At 38.5% G+C, this 23,308-nt stretch overlaps 2 protein-coding genes across 2 annotated transcripts; one reads left to right on the forward strand and one right to left on the reverse strand.

Annotated features, from left to right (window-relative positions):
* Positions 1–1,066: 1,066 nt before the first annotated feature.
* Positions 1,067–8,152, reverse strand: LOC136852659 (uncharacterized). The gene is made up of 4 exons (XM_067127583.1): positions 7,637–8,152; positions 5,692–5,811; positions 3,523–3,644; positions 1,067–2,639 (listed from the first exon to the last, which is right to left on the reverse strand). Exons 1-4 carry the CDS (start codon positions 8,028–8,030, stop codon positions 1,527–1,529), a joined length of 1,749 nt encoding a protein of 582 aa, XP_066983684.1. The 5' UTR covers positions 8,031–8,152; the 3' UTR covers positions 1,067–1,526.
* Positions 8,153–8,568: 416 nt separating this feature from the next.
* On the forward strand, positions 8,569–23,049 carry LOC136852673 (SERPINE1 mRNA-binding protein 1-like). The gene is made up of 4 exons (XM_067127588.1): positions 8,569–8,951; positions 17,179–17,296; positions 17,429–17,711; positions 21,905–23,049. Exons 1-4 carry the CDS (start codon positions 8,702–8,704, stop codon positions 22,439–22,441), a joined length of 1,188 nt encoding a protein of 395 aa, XP_066983689.1. The 5' UTR covers positions 8,569–8,701; the 3' UTR covers positions 22,442–23,049.
* The last annotated feature ends 259 nt before the right edge of the window (positions 23,050–23,308 follow it).

Consider the following 23,308-nt stretch of genomic DNA (forward strand, 5'->3'; position numbering starts at 1 on the left):
CAAAACCGCCGGGCGATTCAGCAATCGAAGCCGCCCCACAACCGCAGGTATCAAGAACTTGGGGTCAGCTCCTGCTCCCAAAGAGATACTGTGATTGACATTCAACAGGTCTTCCAATCATTATTTCATAACAATTGTCTTGGGGGGAAGTACTTGTAAAGATGCCAGACGTCTCTTCCTTTCCCATCAATCACGATCATGTATCGCATCTATCAACAAAGCGAGAATCTCAAGTATATATTGTATGTAGAATTTCTTGGCCTTTTCGCCAATATATATTTTATCACTGTATGTACAGTACATTATGTCTTTTATTATTGCTATTTGATTGACTGTTAACAAACACAAATTGCTCTCACTCAGCGTACGGGTCACGGCAATCGAAGGTCGGGCACTTCGTTTCCGTCCGCAAGCTGCTATGTACACCTGTGCCCAGGTAAATTAGTCAGTATCCAGTTCTGTCTCTTTGACCTCACAGTATCAAAGAAAAATTCTTTACAGCATAAAGTCCTGTCATTTTAAACTCTTATTCTATAACGGCACTAGTTGTTTACCTTTACAATTTCACTTTTATTTATTTGAGCCATCTTATCACTTTTTTCAAAAAATGTGTCAATCATGATTCAGTCTCTGGGTCATTATGAATAATTTGCACAATAAACTACTGTGCCTGTTGTCTGTATATGCCAATTAGCATATTCCTTTTGTATCACTGCTGCAAAACTTGGGCTTGATCACCAAAGTAGATTTATAATTTACCCACACTTTCATTATGCTCACAGAACAACTTAGGAATTACAATTTTAAAAAACCAGCTTCAAAGTCCTAAAATTTAGACAGTACGACTAGATTCTCAAGAGAACCACGTTTAAAGTAATTAAAACCCATGCGTCTTGTAATCTTAATTTTGAATTATTCCAAAACTACAAAAGTTATCAACTTTGCTTAAAGGTTCCATTATACCCATGTAGATAACTTTTTACTACACTGCATGGTGATTTATCAGTGAAAATAAAATACTATACTATGACCTATGCTGTTGTGGTGAATGTTAGTAAGACAAAACTTTAGTAATAGATTTATTATCAATGTACATAGCATGACTGGGTATTAATAATCTATGATTCAGTATAAAGCTAAGATACATACTCCAATCTATGTACACAATATATAAATTTAGTAATAACTAAATGGCCTTTACCCAGAAAACGATCAAATAAAATATAAGCAAGCTAAAGTCTGAATAAAGGCCAAGCCAGGTACAATGTTAATATATATATAATCTTGTAATATCATAACCAGACTGGTTATGAGTCACTTTATTTACAAAAGGGAAATAAAAATTTATTTCTATAAACCACAAAATATATAACAATTTTAAATTTTAATAAAGCATCAAAGCATTCTCAGTTTACTGCAAACAGCAGACGACTAGCAAGTAGAAACAGCAAATACAACCCAAGAGTTGAAAAGCTCATAAAATATGCCATTTTTCCAATAAAAAGATCCACCCAAAAGCAGACATTTTACAAAGATGTGTACCGTGGATTGGAAAGGTTAAGTGGCTGGGCACCATCCTCTGTTACCTCTGCTAGCTGAATCAAAGCCATTGCACCCATCCACTTTTCTTTAGTGTCTCCCACTTGCACTTGCACAGCTGGAGGGTTAGCAGGTACTGTGGATGAAGCTTTAACGACAACAGATGGTCTTGACTGAGGTTCAAATTCATTACTAGACTTGGTACTCTCCAATTCACCTTGCTCCAGACGAGCTTCACGCAACCATCTCTTCTTTGGCTGACGCATTCTCCAGGTTTCTTCAGACTGGACAGAATTCTCGGGTGGCCTGGGAGAAGTCTCGTCTGACGAGGGATGGTCATAGCTTTCGTGGGGGTACTCTGATGACACCGGAAGTGAAAGGACAACTGGTGACAGCTTATCTTGATGATAACCATCAGAATTAGATTTCTCATCAATGTACTCCTGAGGAATGTATTCTGTGCGGACAGAAGGGCCTCTTGGTGAATTCCAGGCAGTTGCTACTGAAACATGGTCACCTTCTAAAAGCTGATTTGGAGGAATCTCACTGTAAGTTATTTGCATATCTCTTGGGATTCCTAAGCCTAGGATAACTTCAGGTTCAACCGGTGACAGAGGTGGAGGACGTGTAGCTACCATGCTACTAGCCTGGGAATACAATGCTTCTTCAGTTTCTGCCAACGGCTTTATGCCTTCCATGTCGAAACCACGGTAGTTTATGGACTTCAAAGGGGACTGAATATTCTCAGTGTTCCTCAGCACGCGGTTATGGAGAGGGGAAACGGGTATCTGACGAACTGGACGCTGGAATTCGCTATACTTGTTCTCATTTCCACCGTAACTGTTGTTGTTAGGCATGTATGCATTTTCATCATGACTTCCAGGCCCAACCACCTGATGCATAATAGAGTTCTCCATTAATGGGCCAAGTCCACGCCGAGATTTTGTACGTTTTATGGGTGGAGGTGACATGATGTCTGAATCAGAAGAGGGTGTACGTGGAGTCTCGGGAGTGCCATCTAATTCTCTTTTGGTGCTTCTAACCTTAGCTGGAGTCCGTTCCATTCGTTCATTGCGGTACTTCTCCAACCAACGCATCACCTGTGAAGAAAAAATTCACTATTACTTTTCCAGATCACACAAAGCAGAACTTCATTAAAACCTGCTCACCTTTAAATGGTCAAATGACATCCCTGGTAGTATCCACTGATGATATTTAGATATATTCGCAGGTATTTATGTTACAGCAACTTGACTGCAATGCAGCTTCACCTTATTTTATAGAAAAGCCTTCAAGTAATCACACAAACTCTAAAATGAAGGACCTCGAAGCATTCAAAGGTCAAATAATAAACTCTCCTAATTTTCAATAAATTTTTCTATCGCATGCTGGAGGCGAATTTTCCAATCACACATACTAAACTTGACGCATATTTAAGAGGCCAGAAAATCAAACTGATATGACAGGGAATTAAACTGAAGTATTCATATCAAACTGATATAACAGGGAATTCAACTGAAGTATTCATATCAAACTGATATAACAGGGAATTCAACTGAAGTATTCATATCAAACTGATATCACGGGGAATTCAACTGAAGTATTCATTCATATCAAATAATTCCGCATGCTACTTATATATAAGCTGTGGCAAAATCAATGTCATTTACAGCTTGCAAACCATGGGAACTAGAATTTACCACGTGGATTGAGCTTATTTCTGAGCTCCATTCTGCATCAGGCTTTAAAATCTGATACGGCTCATAAACTTTTTACGTTTATCACAAAAAAATGTAATCAAGCAGTTATTATCCCATAAACCCACTCAATGAACTGGCTGTGACCAGGATATTAAGATAATTCCCAGACCACGGTAAAAAGTTGGGTGGTTGCTCAAAAACCCGATGGATTTTACTGCAATAGCAAGTGTAACATAAAATAAACTATCATTTGTACATTTCAGTATTATGCATGGATACTAACCTCTTCTGTGCATTCAGCTGGCGACAACTGTGGATTGATGTTTGGGTCCGCCGTTCTTTGCAACGTTGCAAAGGGATGCTCGGCACAGTGACGATTTGCATGGGTGAAACGCGAAGTACAACCTGATGGAATAAATGAACATTTGTAACTTTTTTTTTGCAATCAGCAGCACTATACATTTCTTAATAGTATTTACAAAAAAACTAATATAAAGGGCACAATTGAAAATTTATGCAACTTGACATATTTTGATCTATCATAACCTACTGCACCATTAATTCAAATGAGATGGAGCTGAACATAATGGGCACACTCGCTGAATATTGAAGACAAAGCAAGACAACGGACCTATTGTAGGACCAAAATCGAGTGGCAGGGGGGAGCTAAAGCAGATGAATCCAGTAGTGTCAAATGTACAAAATTCACGGTATTTAAATGATATCGAACTAGGATTTAGAAAGAAATGCTATACTTTGTAAAGAGAAACCATTATTTTTCGATTAAAAACGCATTTAATTGGTTTTTATTACCAGAAAAAAATTTGTACTCGTAAAAGCGGCAAGGTTTTTGAAGAGCTCTGCCAAATGTACTGTATGGTCAAGAGGTCTTCTAATCCCATTTAATGACCTTCATCCAACCACACAAGATAAGGAAGAGTCCCTTTAAGCGGCCAGGCGAAGGAAATTTCTACCGTGTTTTTAAATCTTTACGGCAAGAGAAAATAAACGGCGGACCATTAATTGACATTTCAGAGTTGATGGATCGTGTGACTTGCAATAGGAGCAAGTAAATATAAAATATTATTGACCTTAACCTTACATATAAAAATCTGAAAATATTCTTATTGTACATACTTAGTGTGTACTGCATGAGTAACATATTTACAAATAATACTCAAATAACATGATAAACGTATTTTATTATGCTGTGAACATTAAAGCCACACACACACACACATATATATAGTGGCTTTAATGTTCACAGCATAAAATACATATAATATCATGTCATATACTGTACAATAAGAATGTTTTCAGATTTTTATATGTAAGGTAAGTTCAATATTTTATATTTACTTACTCCTATCGCAAAAGTCACACGATCCGTCAACCCTGAAATGTCAATTAATGGTCTGCCATTTATTTTCTCCTGCTGTAAAGATTTAAAAATCCGGTAGAATTTCCTTTGCCTGGGCGCTTTAACGTGTATATTTTATATACATGTACAGTATGTGTGTAGAATCTACTGGTCACTTTTTACCAGATACATATGTAATTGTAATAACTGCAATGACCTCTTCTCGAATTCTTCGTGCTTTTTTGGATACGCTGTCACTGTAAAGCCTTAAGATCCATGTGCAAGAAATTGAAGTGGTTGTGAGGTCTGACGTAGGTCGGCAACCCGACCTCTTTGTGATTATGGTGACATGGGTTCGTTTCTCGCTACCGGACATCACAACCACTTCACTTTCTTGTACTTGGATCTGAAGGCTTTGTAGTGACAAACATATCCAAAAAAGCACGAAAAATTCGAGAAGCTAATAGGGCATTGTGGTTATTACTAAATACATACATAAATATGAACAGCCAGCCAGACGAATGAAATGAGTACTGTATCAATATCAGACTTCAAAGGCCAACGATTAAATGGATGAACTCGTCCAGCACTGAAAGGCTGGCAGCAAAAAATCTCCCCATACGGCAGAATTCAGCAAATCTCGAAAGATGCCACGGCCGGGATTTAGTCCTGATCATTTACCTATAGGATGTGAGGGTCAAAGGCCGGATTGCCCAAGACAAACAAATGTTCTCCGAAGTGAAATTTGGCAGCGTTGAATTAATGTTTTAGTTCCGCCCTGTCACCCGATATTGGTCCTACAATCATATACTTAAACTGTGCACAAATTCCTATTTAACCGTAGCAGAGCAAATAATGGAATTCTTGCTCTTAAAAACATTTGTAATAAATAACTACCACGAAACATTTGAGTTGGAGCATATATCTGAAAACAGCATTGGCAATAAATTTAAACTGTACAAATTCCGTTTTAACTGTAGCAGAGCAAATGATGGAATTCTTGCTTTTAAAAATATATAAGTAATAAATAACTACCATGAAGCATTTGAGTTCGAGCATATATCTGAAAACAGCATTGGCAATAAATTTTACCTGGAGCAGAACAAATAAAAGGTTTCTCCCCAGTATGAAGACGCTGGTGGGTCTTCAACTGACCACTCTGTGTGAAGGCTTTGGTGCATCCTGGATAATCACATTGGTATGGACGTTCACCTGAAATATAAACGTTATTTACTGATCGACGTAACACTTGGGCAACACAAATAACCGGACTAAACTTACAAAAACCAAACTATACGTTCATTACCAAGAAATTAAAACCAATAGTGCCTTGATTTGCTAAGATGCACACTTACAAACAAAAAAATTATTCAAAAATACACACGATTACACAGACAAATGCGTAGGTAAATTTTTTTTTTTTTTTTTTTTTTTTAGCAAACATCGTTTATATTCAAATATGCCACAATTTTCTTTTAAAACCCACTTCACTATGCCTAGGGAATACCTTAAACCCAGGTGGTGGCTTAATTTGATATATATAAACCAACAACGCAGCCCATGCCTACATTTTGTTCGGCTGAGAACGCATGGAACCACATGGCAAGAACGCGACGTATAGCGACTACAAGTAAACTATACCCTCCCACCCAACCCATGACGGAACAAAGGTTCCACCCTGTACCCATAACAACAGACCGGTGGTGAGTCATGGCCCGGGGAGACCAAACACAAGACTTTGTTTTTCTCGCGCGCATTCCTGGGCCCTTTTAATTTACGACACGCCAATGTTTTTACTTAAAATCGCATTCAAAACAATAGTAGGCTATGGAACAAACGCTGCGGTGCTCTAAAATTATATTAAAATGTTTAACAGTTTACTCCGGAAAGAATGGGAATGTGAAGAAACTGGCCGCTATTGATGTTTTGGCGCGCATCCCGTGACCCTTTACGCGCCAACTTCCATTTAACAGTTTACGGAATGAGTGGACATTTAAATGATTTAAAGTGATGCTGCCTCGCGGCAGAAGTAAACAATTATAATGGGATGTTAATTTAAATTATATGTTAGGGATAAAAATGAAAAGAAATCTACCTCTGTTCATCTTAACGGGGCCGGAAGACAAATCAAATCGACAGTTGAAAGATGCATTTGAAATCCACTTGTGCAACAAGGGCCCATAACCGCACTACGCATTTTTCGAGACTCCACCCATTCACAGACGGTCAAAATCAAAACCTAGTTCAGCAACTACAATACTGAATAGTATGAATATGATTTCTAGTTCATTATTACCTATGTTCGTTACGAAAATCTTGAACCTACAACTTCGAATTGAGAAATAGGCCTAGTATGACACTACAGTGTTTGATCTACGGCCTTAGTATCTGCTAACACGAGGCCATGATGCTCAGCACTATCTCCATTGACAGTTTCAATTAACTAAGGGCTTAAATTACGAAGCAACACGGTAAAGTAACAAGCTCGTGGCCTTGACGATCGGAAGACAAAAGTGGATATGATGCACGACCGACCTTAATTACCGTAAAACTTCATTGAAACAAACAAAACATAACGGAAACTGGGTCTATTATTAGATATTTTGCGCTGATAGCTCCCGCCATGTGGGAACGCAACACCAGTGGAGTATTGTTAGCGATAGCCTATTGCGCAATCAACGGCGGTAACAGCCTTGCACCGAAATAATCATCTAAAATAATGATGACAAACGGCTGCCTAAAGAATTTATCAGCTCACTAGATTGAGAAAATGTCATGATAACGTAAACTCAGTTTACTGAAAATACGTTAAGATCGTTAACTCACTCCCGGACTTTCATGTAACGACTCCCGCCAAAACTTATCTCCCTTTATAATGACCTACTTAGGAAAAACTCGTTAAACTTTAGTTTCCCTCACAAGTTTCTATTATTCACTGTCACGATAATACTAAAATTAGCTAAACTTGCTTTGAATAAGATGTAAGTACAGGTGTAGTGTTTAAAAATGGCGATTTAAATGTCCCCGAGTTCCATACCTGTGTGCGTCCTGAGATGAGCTTGAAGGGACTTTTCTCGAGGAAAAACTCGGTTGCATATTGGACACTTGATACTGCTGGGTGACTGCGCTCCTTCAATGATCAACGTATTAATAGAATCAGCTCGAGGACGACCTCTTCTCGTCTCACAATTACGAGGGTCGGGGCTCTCATCACTGGGGTTACTCCCACTGCTGCCACAGGACGGGCTATTTAATTCCACTTTACACGCATTTTCACCCCAATTCCAAGGGTACAAGGAATTATCCTTCACAGGAGGACTTCCTGGAAATGACATCCTCGTCACAGAATCTTTCGGTTCCCGTTTGGGCGTCAAAAATTGCGAATTTTCACGACACTTCTCTGCCATGTCTTCACACACGCAATCCTCCATAATCAACTCTCATAGGCGCGCCATTGGCACGTCGTTTTGCCGCCAAAATAAATCCAAAATTTCGCGGTAAAGCTTCGCGCCATTTTCTTCGTATTCTTATTGGTCGGTGTCTCGTACCCAAAACAAATCGAAAACTTGGCGCCCTCTATCTTGGAAGCTGATTGGTTAAACCATTCGCAATAGATGCGCGATAAATATTACATTTACCAAGCTGTCAGGATGTATCTAAAATAGCAATAGCAATAGAAAATAATCAAGAATCAACTTTATTATTATAAGCATAACATATAAGCAATGTCGCTCTTTGGCAAGGTAACTAGAAAATAATAAGTAATAGGGAAGTGGTTCCCGCCATGTAGATACTGACGGGCTGTAGTGTCTTAACTTTTCAAATGCATTTATTTTGTTTTATGGATAATATTAGTATAATTTTTTATTTTATTTAGATTTAGTAATCAGTAATATATATATTTAAATGAGAAATGTATTTTAAGATATATAAATGATCATGAATTCGAATTTCCTTCACGGAGGCTGAGACGCCCACAGTACTTGTAAACAAAACGGAGAGTCAGTCGTCTTACGCCATTTTGGATGATCGGAAGAAGCGAAGGCTGAAAAGCAGCCAGTACATCTTATAATATCCTCACCATCCGAGGATTTTGTTGAACATGGAGAACTCTTACGGGATAGGGGTTCGTAACCGTTACGAACTCTTTTACGACGAAGACATCGACCCTCTGGATTTGATAAAACAAACAGTTAAGACGAAGGAAACTAAATCTTCGTCGGAAAAGGAAAACAAGACCAAGGGACCCAATGCGAAAACTAAGACCGCGCCTCCCCCCAACAACAAGAAAGGTGAAAAACCCGTAAAGACTGACAATGCCGGCAAGATTACTGACAAAACAACCCAACCAGGTTAGTGTGAGAATATATCAAACTGTTTTTAGGTGAGATTTTGTGTGTAATTTCTAGTCATGGAGGGCGCCGATGAAGGAGGACGGCTCGTACCGTCGGGAGGCGGCAGGCAGGCACGTGCGCAGCGTAGCCCCTGTCTTTGTTGTTTGCATTCCTCCTTGGCGCGCTGTGTAACACGCACTACAATGCTTTATGCGAAATATGCCTTATCTATTAATTCACAAGCTGCGAGTAGCTTCCGGAATTTCGTCTTGGAATCTTAACGAATAATTGGATTGCTCTATTTTTAGCGCAGTCACGCTGTTAGACAGTCGTCTGCTAAGTCCGCCTCCCTCCATCCCTCCCTAATACAACATGAAGTAGAAATAACCTCGTGATCGTGTTAGAGCGATCAGTAATTTGTTACAGACTCGTACGTTGCATGTTGTATATTAAATCAAACCACCTCGAAGTGTGGTATTGTTAGGCACGTGGTTGATGGTGCACGTGCCACAATCCCGGTGAAAATTGTTTGGAGGTTAGGATACTGCGTATGTCTTCACCTAGGCCTAACGGCTTTTATAGATCATTTGACATTGGCCAGGTTCAACCCTGCCTTATGTCTAGATTCATTTCAATAAAGATACTCGAGAGGAGCCCATCCCGGTTACCACACAGGTAGCCCACGCCAATTTAGAAACCCACGGGAATGTTACTTCAAGGCGAGACATATTCTGTAAGTCAAGAGTACGGCAATAAGTGCAATTTCCTTACTGCACCTCTTCTTATTTAGTAATACGGCATTTTATGAGGTTGGAATATGTAGGTATATTCGTGAGGACAGGTTTTTTGGGATGAAAATGGCAATGAGTGCAGTAATAGAGGTGCCTGCTGTATAATGAGATGCTTAATTTACCTTAGGGGAAATGGTTTTTGCTCAACTAATGGCCATTGATTTGTATGAATTAGTACTAATAAGTAACTTGGGATCAAGCTTTTGTGTTATGCAGACATAAACTGTGAACAGTATCATGGTTAGGTTAATACATCTGGCTCATGTAGGCAATTTCTGTATTGTACCTTATTGCCAATGTGGTTTGTTTTCTTATTTAGAATTTGGACATTTTTTTTTATTTTTGCCTGTTAGTGATTTATTGTGGCCTTTTGAAAACTTTATGCTGTTCTTCCTAGTTGTATCATACAGATTTACTTGTGCATGGCATAAGAGTGGGTTGGTCTAGCTCTGCGCCTGTTTTTTACCTTGGAAACTGGTTTTTTCTACACTTAGGTCTGCTGATAATGTGGCAAATTTGCAGGCCAACTGTTATTTGACCCTTAACTCTACTCAACAGTAAAGGGGAACTGTGGGAAATCAGGGATTTGGGTGGGAAGAACACATGAACAGAGCGGACATGTTTACATGGAGGAGGTGCCCCTTGGAGGGGGGGGAAAATTAGGGAGTCCCCTTACCTTGTTGGCTAAGTTCTGTGGTTAATTACAATAGTGCAACAAAAATTGAATATAAATCCATAATCAGCAACCAAAAAACTGACTAGTTTAGAAGGAAATTGCCACTGCGGAGGTACTACTTAGATCTACCGAGTGGGTTGTTGAAGCTCGGTGCCATGTTTTGCCATTCTCAAATAAGACCAATACCAGTTTATCTTCCTGTGGTACCAGCCATTATTGCTTTTCAAGTGTGTGATACTACACATAGGTTATCTTATGAAATTTTCATATGCTGTGTAGACTTTACATTGTGCACAAATACCACTTGTTGCTGAACAGAAATAATTGGCTGGTATTTGGTTCAGACAAAACACCACGCAAAGATCTGGGATAGTGTTTATTTCCGGTCCGAACATTCTTACTCGATGTTTTGTTATATCTTTTGAATCATCTTAAAAAAATGAAAAAAATATTTCATACATAATTCTTGCAAACTAATGTTTATCACAGTAAATAAAAGGTAAAACTTCATTTCCACGGCCTGATTCCCATCTGATGCCAACCAGGACAGCTTACGGCCTTTTTGGAGGGGGAGGCAAACCCCCCCCCCCCCTGCCAGGTCAGGGCATGTTGCCCTAAGTTAGGTTAGGTTAGGTCAGGACCTGGCATTATAGGGAAGGTTATATCTGTGTATGAGGAATGTGTCCTGTTTTGGCAACTGGCTGGAATCAGGCCACCACAACTAAAGTTAAGTTTTATCAAATAAAATATATTTGAATAATTGGGGATTTTGTTGTAAGTTTCAATTTTGTGAAATGCACTCAGGGACATTTGATCCCCCTTGGGCTAGTACTAAACAAGGCAAAGTACATTGGCCCCTGAGGGGTCCGTACTAAACACTGCAAAATAGTATAGATGAGTCACTTTTGTCATGTTTAGTACTAGCCCTCATGGAATTTGAAGTTAGAACTTGAAACGAACTTTTACCCCAGGTCTTTTCACGGATGATCATTATTCATTGTTTCAAGGCTTGAAATGTAATCGCTTGAAGTGGTCTAATAAGTGTTTATCCTTAATCAAGTTGGTTTACTTTAGCAGATTGAAGAACTTGCATAGAATGAATGATTTTAGCAAACTTCATGTAATTGATCTCTGCCCCAGACTTGAATGTAACGTACGAGACTGAGCATTGCCAATTGTACGATAATTCCAGGCTAGACCGATGGAAAAGGGTGATTTGAGATGGAAATAGAATGAAACCACCATTAACATTATTTTATTTTGCCCAGTCAAACTCGGTGACAAGCTAGGCTAGGTAGGTCATTCACAGAACACCGCCAGTGTTAATCATATTTAAAGTGGTTATGAAATGCAACAGTACATTTATAAAGTGGTTATGAAATGCAACAATACGCATTGACAAATGATATGATCTGTCACAGTGCTGTACTAACTTAGTTCAGACATCTCAAGCACATGCACTGGCCTTGGCTTCCATCCCAATCATCAAAACAATTTCAGCACATCCTAAGCTAACCGTAACCTAAGAACTGTCTTGACTTCGTTGGGTTGAGGGCAAAGCCCTTCAACGTGAAAGCATGCAAAACTTAGTGGTCATAACTTCTTGGATTGACTAGACTGGTTATGGTTGATGAGTTGTTGGAATGAAAGCACACTTGGTTTTGATTGTTGAAAAATGACCCATTCCTTGGCCAGATTTTCTCCCTGCATAATTTGAGCCCTGCCAAAAATACTTTGAGTTGATGTGCATCTAACCAATTTTGTACAATTACAGTTCCTTCACGTGTGTTGCTTGCGCCACGGTCATTTCCTTGGGAGGCTGCTTTGGTATAAAACTGCAGAATTTATCAGTTTTGGAGAAAAGTAACATGGCTTCCAACCTTGGGTTTGAGGATGTTGCCAAATTTATAAGAAATAAATGTGGAAGCTGAATTCAAGATCGATGATTGTAGGCCTGGTTCTTGTGGGCATATGGAAAATTCATTTTGTTGACATTTAGTCGGGGCCATGATCCTGATTGACCTGAATGTGCAACTTACGAGAGCCTACATGCCACACCATTGGTGAAAGTCACATACTGTGCATATAGAGAACTAGAAACTGTAATCCTTTGCTGCAGTTCACATAATGAAGAACTTTGCAAAGTTACTGGTCATGCTTAAGTTTGAATTTTATTACGACAATAATTTACCAGTTAAGATCGTTAATATAGGTTTTAAGAAATTTAATTTCATTGAAATTTGAAGTATTTTTATTGAAATTTTTGTCAGATGTAAGACCTCATTGAAATTGATTTTTTTTTTCTATTCCATTGAACTTCCACTTTAATACTGTATACCATTTCAAATAATTGCTAATTAGTGTTTAGTATCCTATTTTGACATGTGACCATGTTTATCATCAGTGAGCTACCACTTTTATTATCAGTTAGCTTATACAGATAATTAATTGCATGAGAGAAAGCACGAAGTGACACTATACTATACAGGAGACATGTTGCATAAACATGGCACCTGATGTGCTGAAAATGTGTAATAGCATCTTTGATCAGTAATGCTCATACTCAAGGATCCATATTAACAATATAATCAGGCAAAAGACCAGAGGATTTTAAATTTTCGGGCCAGATAGTTTACTCACCAGATCATCTCTTAAATGGTGGGGGGGGAGATAGTTTACTCACTGTTATCTGATTACCTCTGATCTTCCCCAGTTTACTCATAGTTGTCTGATCTTGCCCTTTACAGTGAAACTGTTAATGCTTAGGAAGTTGGTTGTTATATTGTATATTTTATTTCTAGCCATATCCATTGATTTCATAAGGGTTGTCTAATATGTTTTAAAATCATTTAAGCTTTGCACATGGAAAGCTTACTATAATTTGAAGTTGTGCACTGTGCATGAAGATTGACGTCTTTCTTTAAAATATGGCAAATGTTGCTTTACTATGCAAAACCAGAATGAATGAACAGCTTTAATAGCCTTGAAGTTTAGTGGCCTGGTTGTTCACTAAGTACTGAATTTTTATTTTATCATGACTGACAAATTATGTAACTTGGTTATTGAGGAAAGGGCCAGGAAAATTTTTATAGTTTAAAGAAGAATGCCACCTCTGGTGTAATGGAGGCATCCTGGTGAAATTTCAGGTGAATGCTCATGTTCATCCCTTGTGCAGTTGACTTACAGCTTGCATGTAGTTATACCGAGTCATGTGGCTGTGCACAACTTGTAACAGTGTTTCACAGTGCTCATGACCAGCACTACTCCTGGTTACTAGGTCATGAGTTTTTTCCTGACAAGATGAAGCATACTGATCATTTTTTTGTGGACAGTCGATTGATTTTTAGTTATACTCCAGGCAGTGATTCCTGGTGGGGGGAGGGTTAGTGCCATCAGTGCACCTCATGTGGTGCACTGTAGGTATTACTTGAGCATCTGCATCGTCTCTTTGACCCCTCTCTGCAACCTCTATCTCATTTACTGTGCCTCTTCATATTCTCTTTCTTCCATTGGACTTTCTACTCCCCCAAAAATTGATACCTCGTGCAACTGTGAGGTTTTCCTCATGTTGTACCTTTGAAACCTTACTGTCAATTTCCCCTTTGGCACTGAATAACCTCATAGGTCCCAGTGCTTGGCCTTGGGTCTAAATTCTATATTCTGCAGGGAGTAATTTCTACCATAGCACCTATAGCATGCCTCTTTCATTCCAGATAGTGTTTGTGTCAGGTGCATCTAGTTTCTGGTGTGACAAGAGCCAAGTGCTGTGTAATACATGCCATGCACTAGCAACCAGTTTAATTCTGATTCTAGGAAAGGAAAGATGCCTTGCATTATCCACCAGTTTGACTAAGGCAAAGCTTAGTGACTGGGAGAGGGATTGTCACAGCTTAGGATAAATTTGCTTGTTGCTCTTTCGTCACGGTGGCTACAGCTCGAGTTGCAGAGCAGGTACTTAGGTTTTGGCTTCTAGCCTAACTGGAGCTGTCCCTGATGTTTTGATATATCTTCAGTTTGAGAGGAAAAAGTATTTTTGCCAGTTAATTTTGCTATTTGGTGGATTTGAAGGAAGCATACATCAAGGTGCTGCCCCTTTGGTATTCCTCTGATAAGTACCTCCACATTAACTGCATTGAAACTTGTCACTTGTGCGAAGCCCTGTGCTTTGGATGAGTGACAGCCCCCTATATTTCATTTACATTGAGTTCTTTCTGCAGTCAGCTTCGGCTCTTTAGTATATGCTTCCTACGTTATCTATGCAATTGGCTAGTTGTGGCATCCTTTGAGGGGTAAATTTTTCTGTAATGGAGACCACCCCCTGCGCATTTTGTCACAGCCTGGGGATCATGGAAAATTTTCAAGTTGGGCTTCATGCTTAAACAGTTGACAAAGTTCCAGGGCATGCTGACGGATAAAGCGATAGTCAGTAGACTTGAGTCAGCCAGGCAGTGAGTTCCTGTCTTGACTTGAACCAACTAACTCAGCTTTTGCAGATATTTTGTCATGGAACCCTTGTGTTTATGGTGATGCTGCATTGGCATTGTAGCTTAACTAACTTGGGTTCACTTCGGATGTTGTTGGGGGGGGGGGGGGGGGCATTAGTTGGGTAATTGGTTCCTGCTCTTGTATGGAGAAGGCTTTTCGAACTTTGCTGAACTAGTCTATTTGTTGGCCTCACAGTTACAAGATTGTTACATTCCAGACTTTGTGGGGGCATGGAAATTTTTACATCATCCCTGGGACATTGAATAGCTACTTTTTCTTCCTGTCAGTCTTGGACTCCATTCTGCGTGGTATCCTGAGTAGCTAACACCTCTCAGTGGGGGAATAGTTTCCAGTTAGAGCCATTTAGCAGCAGAAATTGGACCTATTTTTTGTTCCTGGCTGTGAAGTCTTGAGTGTATGGCTTGGAGAGCTGGGATTCCTCATGCTCTCACAAATATATGGTAGACTTGGAATACCTTCAGTTAATTTGTCCCTACCTTCTGAGAGTGTTAGCAGAGAGGTGGAGATGCATTTCTTCTTATGACAAGGCATGTGCCTTCTGATAACCCAACCTCTGAACCAATTTTTTGTAAGACAATTTTTTTTTTTTTAATACCTACCAGCCAATTTTTTTTTAATACCTACCCAGCCATTCATCCACCCCCAGGCATTGCAAAACAAGGTGGGCTTGAAGTTCATGGTAGATGACAATCATCCAGTCCAGTTGAGAAAATAATTGGGCGTTGACCTATCCTTAGATGCTTGTGTAATATTTTTAAGGGCAGGTTGGCAGCTCCAGTCTTGCCCCATTTAACCATCGGTTATTGCCCACAATCCCAAGTACTATTCACTTGGAGGAACTTTTGTTGCTTGCTGAACAACAGGTATGTGTCTGCTCTCTGAGGCAGAGATTTAAAAAAAAAAAAAAAAAAATCCACCTAAGATACTTGGATGGCTTATGGTAAAAGGTTGAACGGGTGGGTGACTTTTTGGGATGAGCATCACTTGGATGTGCAGTGAAGTGTGTAAACTTCATGAATGGGCACCCTATCCAAGAGCTTGGCTATATTCTAAGTCTTATGATTAACCAGGTACTAGCTGTTTTCCAGCTGTGCTGCCTTAAATTATGCCCCACTTGGTTTCTGAAATTTTGAAGGTGAGGGCTTTAGGATACTCGCCAATATCTGGGCTAAGGCCCTGTAGCTAAAGGAATTTGTTGCTCCTTGGCCAAAGGGCTTTTCAAGTTATGAAATTTGCCATTCTTTCAGAACACCCTTTATAAAAGGAATGAATATTCAATTGCAGTGTCTAGATTAATGAAGTCTTGATTATTTACAGTTTTTGAGAACTTGTCTTTTGTGGATTAGGCTTTGGTTACCTAAGATGTATTGTCATTGTAGGGACAACTTTTGAACCTTCTATTTGTAAAGTTATACTCAAACAGGATATATAAATCCAGAATTTTGACCCATCTTCACCATTAGATATAGTTTTACTTCTGAACAATGTATAAAAGAAACTTGAACTTTGAAGGATGCATGGATGTTCAGTTTCTATTTAGTTTAGGCTCTTCTGTTGTAATAGTTGTTACTGTTTAGTGGAACAGTGGCCATTGTTGTCATTGATGTTTAATGCTCCTTAACCATTACAGTCTAAGCTAAATTTACAGTATATTAAGCACACCCCTAGACCAGGCTGAATTTAAGGATGGCCAGTTTAAATAAAAAAAACTCATCAGTTGAAAGCGGAAGGTATGCGTATGTGCATGGTATAAGGGAAAAAATGTCACAAATTTTCTGTACCTTCCAAGGTGATTACCATATTTATCATAGTGCTAATATTACAGCTCTGCACAAATGGTGGTGGTTGTCGTAGTGTTAGTGTGATCTGTTCCTTTTTGTTCCTCTTTGTCAAGAATGTTTATTGGTATAAAGATTTAATGTACTCCTTTGGTTACTAGAAACTACCCGTGGTTATGAGGTTCTAGTAGGGGTACTTCTCTGCCATTCTACTGTGTGGCAACATTTTGATCAGTGGAACTGGAACCATTGTCATCATCATACAGTAATTGTGTAATTGGGCCCTTGTCCAGGTTAAGCCCTAATTTTTGTGTGAATGATAGCTTCCAACAAAGAGTTAAGCAAGCAGTTCAGTTATTGGTTGCAGAGCAAACCTAGGTCAACATAAGATGTTAATCTAGTGGCTGGAAAAATTTATCCTTACGTTAAGACTTGCAGGTTTGTTAGCTATGAAAAATACAAATTTATTAAAAATTTGTCCTTTTTAATTCCAGTTGCTCAGACAAAGGGACCCCGTACTAATGATGGTCGTGTCAAGTTTTCTGACCGGGAAGAGCGCAACAACAGACGGAATCGAACTGAAGGCGAATTTAGGGATGCACCACCCCCTAGGTAAATCATAACACATTTAGATAAATTTGTTGAAGTTCTGTACAATGCTGTATGCCTAATTTTGCAAATATAGTTAGTTATAGCTGGTCTAAATGATTCAGTATATTTTGATTGAAAATTGGAATTTTGCAGGTTTGAAGGGGAAGGCCGAGGAGCTTTGACACGTGGCAGAGGACGTGGCATGGGTCGTGGTCGTGGCAGAGGTCGTGGAGGACTTGGAGGACCTGATGGCCGAGGAAAGCGAGAATATGACAGGCAGAGTGGAATGGCAACTACTGGTGTTAAATCTGTTGACAAACGTGATGGCTCTGGCTCATTTAATTGGGGTTCTGACAAAGACCAAATTGATGAGCAACTAAATGCAGCCCCTGTGACTAATTCAGACCATGACACATCTGCTGAAACTGTTGAAAAGGTAAGATTCACTTAACAGTTTTAAGATTTTTTGTTGGAAAGCAAACGTATTGACTGTGATACCACATGCAGTGTTAAGGTGGACTGGAAATGTAATGAATTCAGATTTGTAGTGTGCCTCATGTTAAGGTACTCTTTATCTTTAACTAAAGATCTGCCAGTTAGTTTTTTTATATATATATTAAAGGTCTACCAATCGTTATAGGTTATGTATTCTATTGCTGAAGCTAGTCTTGTAAAAAACAAAAAAATAATTGGTAATTGGTGGGTCTTTCTACAATGAAATATTTCCGTATAGATGAGAGTATGGTTGTGCACAGGGAATGCTGTTAGGTTTATACTATAGTTATGCTGCATCAGTAGTCTGAGTTGCTAATTACAGAGACTAGTTTGCTGGTCAACATGTCAGGCTATATTTTCTGACAAATTTCAATGTAAATCAAACAAACTGAAATGTGTTTCTGAATGCAAATGGAAACAGCCCACAGTAAAAGAAGTTCTGGGAAATGTAACCAACAAAGAAGTATTCACAACTTGTTGAGCACAGCAAAGACTAGAGGTTCAACTACAACCTATTTATATTACAGGCATGCAGTTTATGGAAAAGTGCTGTACTGTGAACAGTTCAAAGAAAAATTGGTGTGGTATTGGTGTTAGAATTGTGTTGATGTGGTATTGTTTATAAAATGCATAGTTGAACAATGAGCTTAATCTTTTAATTTGTTCAAATATTTATTACACCATAAAGCTATATGCAAATTTGGTTACCATCTACCATATAAACCTTGTGTCAAGTATTGAACTACTTGGGATCCCTGCTCATGTGAGCTTAATTTTACTGCACGGGACTGATCTTGTTCATCAAAAGATTTCGTCCATGATATTGGACTGATCTGTCATGCTGCTTATGGTTCTAGTTAGGCAGTTCCTTGTCAGTTTTAAGTAGCTTTTGTCTATTCTACTGACAAATGGCAGCATTTAATTTCCAGCTTACAGGATAATCTCAGGACAAAGACTAGACCTTCAGTTACCATCAAAATGCTACAGAGGAAGGTGGTTTCCCTCAGGGATGAAGTAGTACAGAGGCTTTTATTTTTAAATGACAATGAGAGTAGTAGACCTTAATTGTCATAGTTCTGATAGTAATAGCAGTGAATATGGTGATTATCATATCTTGGTTATAAACAAACATACGTTAGGTAATCTTTTGTCAGGTTATATGAGAGATGGTCATGAATCGGGAAATTACAGAGGAGGAACCGTTTTTGTCAAGCACCAGAGGTGGTGAGAGTCAACAAGAAAAGGTGATAAAACTTCCAAATGAAAGGCCAATAAAGATTCAATTCTAAAGAAATCAGTGCTCTGAAACTTGTATAGAGATAAATTCTTATTTCTTGCAGAGTGCCACATCTTTTGATTTGAGAGTTTCCAGTTGAAATTTTTCACCAAAAGCAAGCATTCAAAGGTTGCATAAAGATTTCCATACATCATAAGAAAAATGGTGTTACTGTATGCCATGCTGTCCCTCAAAAAAAAAAAAAAAAATGGTGAATGTCCCCCATTACTCAATCCATGCAAGTATGGATATTTGTTTAATATCCCGCATGATCAAATCTTTGTGTGTGTATAGTGTAAGTAACTGACAGCTGAAAATTTAATTAGTAATAGACAAGGAATGTCAAGGGTGCCAAATAATCAAATTTTCATATTCGTAGTGTAAAGTAATAGACGGCTGAAAATTTAATTAGTAATAGACAAGGAATGTCAAGGATGCCTAATAATAAAATTTTCATATTCGTAATCTTAAAATTAAACTACTATTAATAAGCAAACCCTTTATACTACCCTAGTTAGCTAAATGAATGAGCGCAGTGGTCTCATTAAACTAATCTAAACAGGTGACTAAAACAGGATGTAGGGTTTGTTGCCATAAAAAAAAAAAAAAACTACCTTATGCAATCCCTGTTTACAGAGCAGAACTATGTAATGGATTCAGTACATTAAGACTATTCCTCCAGATAAATTTGTAATTTACAATTACACAAATGTTGCAGAAGCTCCCTAAAACTGCTCCAATTAGTTACCTTGTACTGCAAATTGACTTGACATGAAATAATTAACCTAGGATGAATGTTGACATATATTTGCCTCCTGCCCTTTTGGATGAAAGGAAAATAGAGTGTGATAAAGCAAGTAACAGCAGCTTGATTGAACTTCGTGATAATTTTTTGTTTTAAAAACCAGTGATCAGTGGAAAAAAAAAAGAAGTAAAACAAACCCATGGTATGAATGTGGCAGTCTTTGAACTAAAATATTATGCTTGTTTAAGGTATGTGAATGGCCAGACTTTTTGTCAATTTTCCAAGTTAATTGGTTATTGAAATCTTGTCAAACTGCTACAATTTATATAAAATTAAATTGATTATTGAAATCTTGTCAGACTTTGCTACAATTTATATAAAATTAGGGTATAATGTTACTTGAATTTTAAGGGCTAAACATGCAGTCTTGACCCTATTAGAGTAACTTAAACCTTGCAATATGTAATAATAATCCTCCTAGACTAGCAGACAAAGACTTGTGTAATACGTAATAATCCTCCCAGAGTATCGTCATAGACTTTTGTGAATGGAGGTAAGCTGTTGAAAAGCTGCAATTTAATAAATGAATTTTTTTTATACAAATTGTTGACTTCCACATTTGAAGGGTTTGAGTGAAAGTAGGCCAAAGTTCAGACAGTCATGCTTAATGTGTTTCAAGGGAGATAGTTCATCTGTCTTGTCAGCTTGGCATACTTGTTGCATTGCGTACAATAGTTGGGTTAATGGAAAATGGAGACTTACACAGAATTCTTGAACTGATATTTCCAAAGTTTTAGGGCTTCCATTTGAGATATCCAGCTATAGTTTCTTTACATACAAAGGGAATGGATCATGTAGGCTATTCATCAGATCTCATTGGGCTGAACTAGAATAGTCATTTCCAAGAAGAGTCAAAATTACTAGTGTCTCGTTCACTTGGATTTGATGACTGCCATATTCCAGCAAATTGGCTTACTTGTTTTGCTAATCTAAGGTTCATCTTTTCATATATTCTGCCATTGAATGTTGTGTTTTATTAATGGGACTAGAACTCTCCTGTTGTTAGCAAATAATTGTGGTTATTTACCTTTACGAGAACTGTAGTATTGTCTTCATATTTCACTTGTTTGAAGAGGAATTTGAATCCTCTTCTAAGCAGGTCAGTAGTAAGTATTAAATAATGCTTACAGTGTAGCGTACTAGTTGTCTATCAACCACCTCCCCTCTAATCCATTCACAAATTCAGCATCACAATCCAATTTTAAGTTAACATTGTTGTGTCCCAATATTGTTAATACTTTATTTGGTATTTTTGTAAAATATAGTTCATAGAAATCACCTGCTATTTAAGATACAAATTCATATGAAGCATGCTACTCTGCAATTGTTTACAAATATATCAGTTCTTGTACAGAGGTTGATTTAGTGTTAGAATAGAACAGAGAGAGTGTACCCACAGTTCTTGCTTGGAAATGTGATTGGTAAGCGATTAAAAATCTGAGAACCCTAAGTACAGGTCTTGAAAAACAAAAAACTTAGCTACTAAATGCCAGTCACAATTAGTGCAACAGAAAATTCAATACTCTTGGAGAAGATTTTAACACATGCTCATCAACACTACTAAATGTTATCTACACCCAGCTTGGTTTTCCCAAGCACTACAAAAAGGCATGTGTTTCTAGCAATAGCTTGGCCAGGGGTTTGGGGTTTGGGTTAAGCACGTGATATGTAACATATGGCGTACAATTTTGCTGTTCATTGTGGGTGAAAAATACTTTGGATAATGGGAAAAGGTTTGAGATTATTAGCAATATGATGCTTGTCAAATGGGTGATTATTTTAGGTCTTCCAATTATGGGATGTTGACACATGCCCATGGTGTTAGTAATAGTGGTTGTTTTGAGGATAGTCATTTCATCAAATGCAAATCTTGAAAGGCAAGACTCGAGAGGTAAATAGCAATTTTTAAAGGTACAGTTCACTTAGCGGTTGTACAATTTTGTTGTAGGGGGATCAACTGTGTGGAGTACTTTTGGTTTTATTTGAAATTGACAACCTCAGATTATAGTTCTAAGTTCTGAAGGAAGACTATCAGATTTTGCCCTATTTTCAGCCTCCTGAAGAAACTGGAACTGTTGAAGAGGAGCCTCCCAAGGAAGAGGAAAATGCCAAAGAGATGACCTTAGATGAATGGAAAGCTATGCAAGGAAACCGTAACAAGCCTCAGTTTAATATTCGCCGAGCTGGTGAAGGAGAAAACCAAGCACAATGGAAGAAAACTTACATTCTGAAAAAGAAAGTGGAAGAAGAATCTGATGAGGAGGAGGAGGAGGAAGAGGAAGATGAGGAGGTTCACCATAATCGCAGAAAGGTTATTCTTGACATAGACTTCCAGTTCTCTGATTCGCCTGCTCGTGGACGTGGACGAGGCCGTGGCCGTGGTGGACCTGGTCGTGGACGTGGAATGGATCGTGGAGGAAGAGGTGGCGGTGGTGGTGGTGGAGGCGGTGGAGGAGGAGGAGACCGTGACCGTATGGGTGGGGGAAGAGGTGAGAGACGTGGAGGGGCTGGTCCACGTGGTGGACGCGGAGCCAGCCGCCAGGAGGCTCCTAAAATGGATGATGAGCGGGATTTCCCCTCTTTGGGGTAAGACCCAAGTGTTGCCTGCTAGTGCTCACTCTGAGTAAACCTATTCTAATTAGGTTTGCCCTTGCTAGTTTGGTAGCACTAGAAAATTGGATCCTAAAGACCTGAGTTCGTAAGGTTAGGGATCCCTGTGCGTAAGAGTTCTCCGTTGTTCCATTTCATGCATCATTCTATACAGGCAAATTTTCCCTGTTGCCGGGAAAGTCATAATGACTAGATCTCTTCATGAACTTTTTATTATTATTATATTGACGTCGATACAAGAATTGACTTCGTCAGTTTTTGTCGTGGAAGCTGGTAAAGTTTTCGAATACCTTACTGCTGTTGGAAGTTGTCGTGAGTTTTGTGCTCAAAAGATAATTCCCATGATACAGAATATCTTATAAAATTCTCCAAAAAAGCTTATGTTGTAAATATCGATCAGTTCTGTCACGGTGGTTGACGGGGTAGTGATGGTTATTAATTATGTACATATGTCAGGCTCGTATTATAATAATGTCTTTGGTTTTTGTGTTGTACTATGGCTGTCACTACCCTGGCGGAGGCTTGCCATGCTTTTTGTACTTGATAACTAATATAAAAAATAGACCAATAAACAACAGAAATTCTCAAGTTTTGTTTAATTAAACTTGAAACTAATGAAGCACTGAAACCTCCAAGAAGAGGTAAAGGAATTGGCTTGTACTAAATTTTTAAGTATGAAGTTCCTGATTAAAAGCAAAAAAAATATCTTTGACAGTGCTGTACTAGGTTGTAATGAGGATTAATATGTACTGCAAGAAGTGCTGATCTTCTCCAATAATTTAATACCATAGTACAAAACTGGAATGTGTGATAGTTTTTATCAGGGTATGGTAAAGTAAACTATATA

This window comes from Macrobrachium rosenbergii, chromosome 3 (assembly GCF_040412425.1).
Source record: "Macrobrachium rosenbergii isolate ZJJX-2024 chromosome 3, ASM4041242v1, whole genome shotgun sequence".
In the NCBI taxonomy this organism is placed as follows: domain Eukaryota; kingdom Metazoa; phylum Arthropoda; class Malacostraca; order Decapoda; family Palaemonidae; genus Macrobrachium; species Macrobrachium rosenbergii.

Excerpts from the sequence above, each read along its gene's own strand:
- LOC136852673 (XM_067127588.1), top strand. The coding sequence starts at position 8,702 with ATGGAGAACTCTTACGGGATAGGGGTTCGTAACCGTTACGAACTCTTT. Across the intron at positions 8,952-17,178 it reads TGACAAAACAACCCAACCAG|TTGCTCAGACAAAGGGACCC; the intron begins GTTAGTGTGAGA and ends TTTTAATTCCAG. Across the intron at positions 17,297-17,428 it reads AGGGATGCACCACCCCCTAG|GTTTGAAGGGGAAGGCCGAG; the intron begins GTAAATCATAAC and ends GGAATTTTGCAG.
- LOC136852659 (XM_067127583.1), bottom strand. The coding sequence starts at position 8,030 with ATGGAGGATTGCGTGTGTGAAGACATGGCAGAGAAGTGTCGTGAAAAT. Across the intron at positions 5,812-7,636 it reads TCATCTCAGGACGCACACAG|GTGAACGTCCATACCAATGT; the intron begins GTATGGAACTCG and ends TTTATATTTCAG. Across the intron at positions 2,640-3,522 it reads CAGCTGAATGCACAGAAGAG|GTGATGCGTTGGTTGGAGAA; the intron begins GTTAGTATCCAT and ends TTTTCTTCACAG.